Source organism: Mustela nigripes, chromosome 2 (genome assembly GCF_022355385.1).
Source record: "Mustela nigripes isolate SB6536 chromosome 2, MUSNIG.SB6536, whole genome shotgun sequence".
In the NCBI taxonomy this organism is placed as follows: Eukaryota; Metazoa; Chordata; class Mammalia; order Carnivora; family Mustelidae; genus Mustela; species Mustela nigripes.
This window is the reverse complement of record NC_081558.1, coordinates 87,639,709-87,643,372: the sequence shown is the minus strand read 5'-3', so window position 1 is coordinate 87,643,372 and position 3,664 is coordinate 87,639,709. Positions and strand designations below refer to the sequence as shown.

The 3,664-nt window shown below is 38.2% G+C and overlaps 1 protein-coding gene across 1 annotated transcript in view; it reads right to left on the bottom strand.

Moving 5' to 3' along the window:
• Positions 1-1,247: 1,247 nt before the first annotated feature.
• Positions 1,248-3,664, bottom strand: part of COL6A5 (collagen type VI alpha 5 chain) — a 97,686-nt gene continuing 95,269 nt past the window's right edge. Inside the window, exon 40 of the mRNA XM_059390908.1 lies at positions 1,248-2,041. Within this exon, the coding sequence (XP_059246891.1) occupies positions 2,022-2,041 (20 nt within the window). The 3' untranslated portion in view covers positions 1,248-2,021. The remainder of the gene's footprint in view (positions 2,042-3,664) is intronic.

Below are 3,664 nucleotides of genomic sequence, written 5' to 3'. Positions count from 1 at the left end.
GGCAGAGAGAGAGAGAGAAGCAGGCTCCCTGCTGAGCAGGGACCCTGAGACCATGACCTGAGCCAAAGGCACAGGCTTTAACCCACTGAGACACCCAGGTGCCCCTCATACATAGACCCAGTAGGGGGACAGCTGGGTTGTAGGATATATGCATCATCAACCTTGCTAGGAACTGCTAACATGCTTTTCAAAGACAGAACAATCCACAGTCCCATCAGCAGAAGCTGAGTTCCTTAGGCTTCACATTCTTGACAACCCATGTTATCTTCATGTTTAGAGATCTGATGTATTCCTCATACATACATTTATTTTTATTTATTTATTTATAATTAATTTTTTTTTATAATTTTTAAAAAATTTTAAAAAGATTTTATTTATTTATTTGACACAGAGAGAGAGAGAGCGAGAACCCACATGTGCACATACGTTAGGGAAAAACAAAACTTTAGTAAAGAGTAGAGTTTGCTTTAGAACTTCCCAGAGAGCAATATGTAGGTACTTCAAAACTTTTGACAGTCTAGCTTTAATTGATTGGGTTATTTTAAAATTATTCAAACAAAAATAGTATTGTTGAGGGATTTTATGTGGGAAAAGTACATAATTGCCAGTACTATTACCCTATGAAGAGAGTCACTTTAAAAATACACAAAATAGGGGCACCTGGGTGGCTCAGTGGGTTGAGTCTCTGCCTTCGGCTCAGGTTATGATCTCAGGATCCTGGGATCCAGCCCCATATCGGGTTCTCTGCTCGGCAGGGAGCCTGCTTCCTCCTCTCTCTCTCTCTCTCTGCCTGCCTCTCTGCCTACTTGTGATCTGTCAAATAAATAAAATCTTTTAAAAAAATACACAAAATAGGGACACCTGCGTTGCTCAGTGGGATAAGCCTCTGCCTTTGGCTCAGGTCATGATCTCAAGGTCCTGAGATCCAGCTCCACATTGGGTTCTCTGCTCAGCAGGGAGCCTACTCCCCCCGCCCCCCACCCTGCCTACCTACTTGTGATCTCTCTCTCTCTGTGTCAAATTAATAAATAAAATCCTTTAAAAAATATGCAAAATATACTTGCTTGGTAATTATTAGTTGCCTTGACCTAATTGAAAGACTTAAAAAATGAATTCACTATTGGTTTATTACTATATATATATATATATATATATATATATTCCAAATATGTTTAATCCTGTACTGGTGTTTCAGTGGGCCCCTGTTAGACGACAGGTAGTTAAAAATGAACAGAATACGCTTCCAGCTCAGACTTGCTTTTATTCTAGAACTTGTCACTTGTTCCATTGTAATTCCCAAGAACAGCTCTGGTCATATAGAATATTCATTTTTTCCATAATTTTTTTTTCCCAGCAAAAACCAAGTGCATATAAAGCAAAGCATGTTAAATGTAAAACAAATGATCACAGCACAAAATAGCCATTCATAAAATTAGCCTCATTTCACTTTTTTTTTTCCTCACGAAATCCATTCTTTCCTAAATGTTCTGGTAAAGAGCAAACATTGTGGTGGCAGCAGCTGGCCAGGTGGGTTTTATAGGGTACTCAGGGCTGTATTCACCAGCTGTACAAGAATTGAAGAGATGGACGAGAGTTTCTCATTCTATGAGGAGATAGGAGACATTCCTAGGAAATTCTAATTCTAACTGCTTTTTCTTCAACTGCCCCATCTGAGATGTAGATGTGATGAAAATCATGACAAAAATCTTCTTTAAGCAGATATAGCATCATATTGCTATCTGAACCATCCAGAGCTCTCGAAGAAAAGATTCCGTCAGCTTTTCCTGGTCAGTTGTCCAAGTTCTCGGAAGAGATGAAATCATTCCTAGTTTCTCAGTTATGCTTATTGATGTCTTCACTCAGAAAAGTCTCCCTTTCAGATTTGAAGCAGAACAAATTTAGCATGTTATTAGCCAATTGGTTTCATGAAAAGTTCTTGCCCCTCACCACTCCACTTCTGACAGATGATTTGTAATTTCTGGTTAGAATGCCAGTGGAATGATCTTCATTTTCTGCTATGATCATCTTGAGTCCTCACCATCTGCAAAATATAAAAATATAAATTGTTCTTAAAGTCACCGGATTTGTTTATTATGTTTGCTCTAGACTCAACTCCTCTTTTGCCACATATGAATTGAACACACATAGTTTGCTGCTTTCAAGAGTCAAAATAAAAGGGTGATGTGATGATCTATACAAATGAGCAACATATAAGTAGAACTATAAATGTGATTCTTCCTGGGAAAATGTTGGTACCTTCATCATCTGAAATTCTACACTTAGCACATTCAGTGGCTGGTATCACTGCTTCAGAGCAGGAAGGAATGTGCAGAGCAAGGACTCTGCCCAGAATCCTTCTAATCTTCTTTTTTAGCATTAATTTCTAGGACAAAATGCCTTCCTTTCTTGTCCTTCTTCCCTCCTCCTCCCTAACCACCCTCGTGTGAGCTTTCACTTTAGCATCAACACCTATTATTCTTAGGAGGGCTGCTGTCCCACCACTGGAGTGGTTTCCATCACCTGCATCATGAGTGCCTGGGAAGTCACAGCCCCTGACCTGTCGATGATCTACCAAGAGAGTGAGAAAGCCCGACTCTTTTGTTCAGGTCAGGATGACTCCGCAGTATAACTCAACATGCTGGAGTATCTGCGTGTAGCAAGCTAAAGCTGTACTTGATGGTACTTTGCCTGAGATGACACCCTTGCTTGTCTTCCACTTCTTCCCTCTCATGCTTCTTCCATTCCCTTTTAGTTTCTCCTGTGAGTGAGTGCCATCTCCATAAATCGCAAGTACACAAATCCTCACTGCAGGGTCAGCTCCAGGGAACCTGGCCCAAGGCAGGATGTGAGAGATGATCCCATGTACTTATCTTCAGACTTACTTACATACCCATCCCAAAGGAAACAGTCATGTACACTTGCCGTGCATATTTTAAAGTTAACATCTAATTATTTTTTTCATTATGAGTTTAAGCATTTGAAAAGGATATAATTTGTGACATAGTGTAAAAACTCACATTTAGAAATAAAACTGCCACCTTTTTCTTTTAATTTACTCAATAGAGTATATATAGCACAAGGATTTGATAGCACCCATTTTCCATTGAAAATATATGTAAACATGCTCATGCTTCAAAGTCAGATATTTTGTAGTGTTCCTTTTTCTCCTTAAACATGTATTTCCATTCCACTTCCCACACAGAATTTCATTTAATTTTAATATATTTACATGCTTTAAAATCTTTTGTTTGCCTAATCATAAATCTTTGCATCAAAAAATATATTTAAGCACATGATTTTTATTTCCTATAACTATAAGCTTCTATGTGTTAACATTTTCTGATGGAATACCATTACAATTTATCAAAACAGCATATATATTTAAATTTTGGTAATTCTATCAAAACAAAAGTCAAAAATTTTATTGGAAATGCATTTCTTATTGAGATGGATAGTTTTTAGCTATTACTTTTACTTACTAGTACAATTTACTGCTAGAGTGATGCAATTTCTTTTAAAGATTTTATTTATTTATGATAGAGATCACAAGTAGTCAGAGAGACAGGCAAGGAGAGAGAGGAGGAAGCAGGCTCTCTGTGGATCAGAGAGCTCAATGTGGGGCTCGATCCCAGGACCCTGGGATCATGACCCAAGTTGAAGGCAG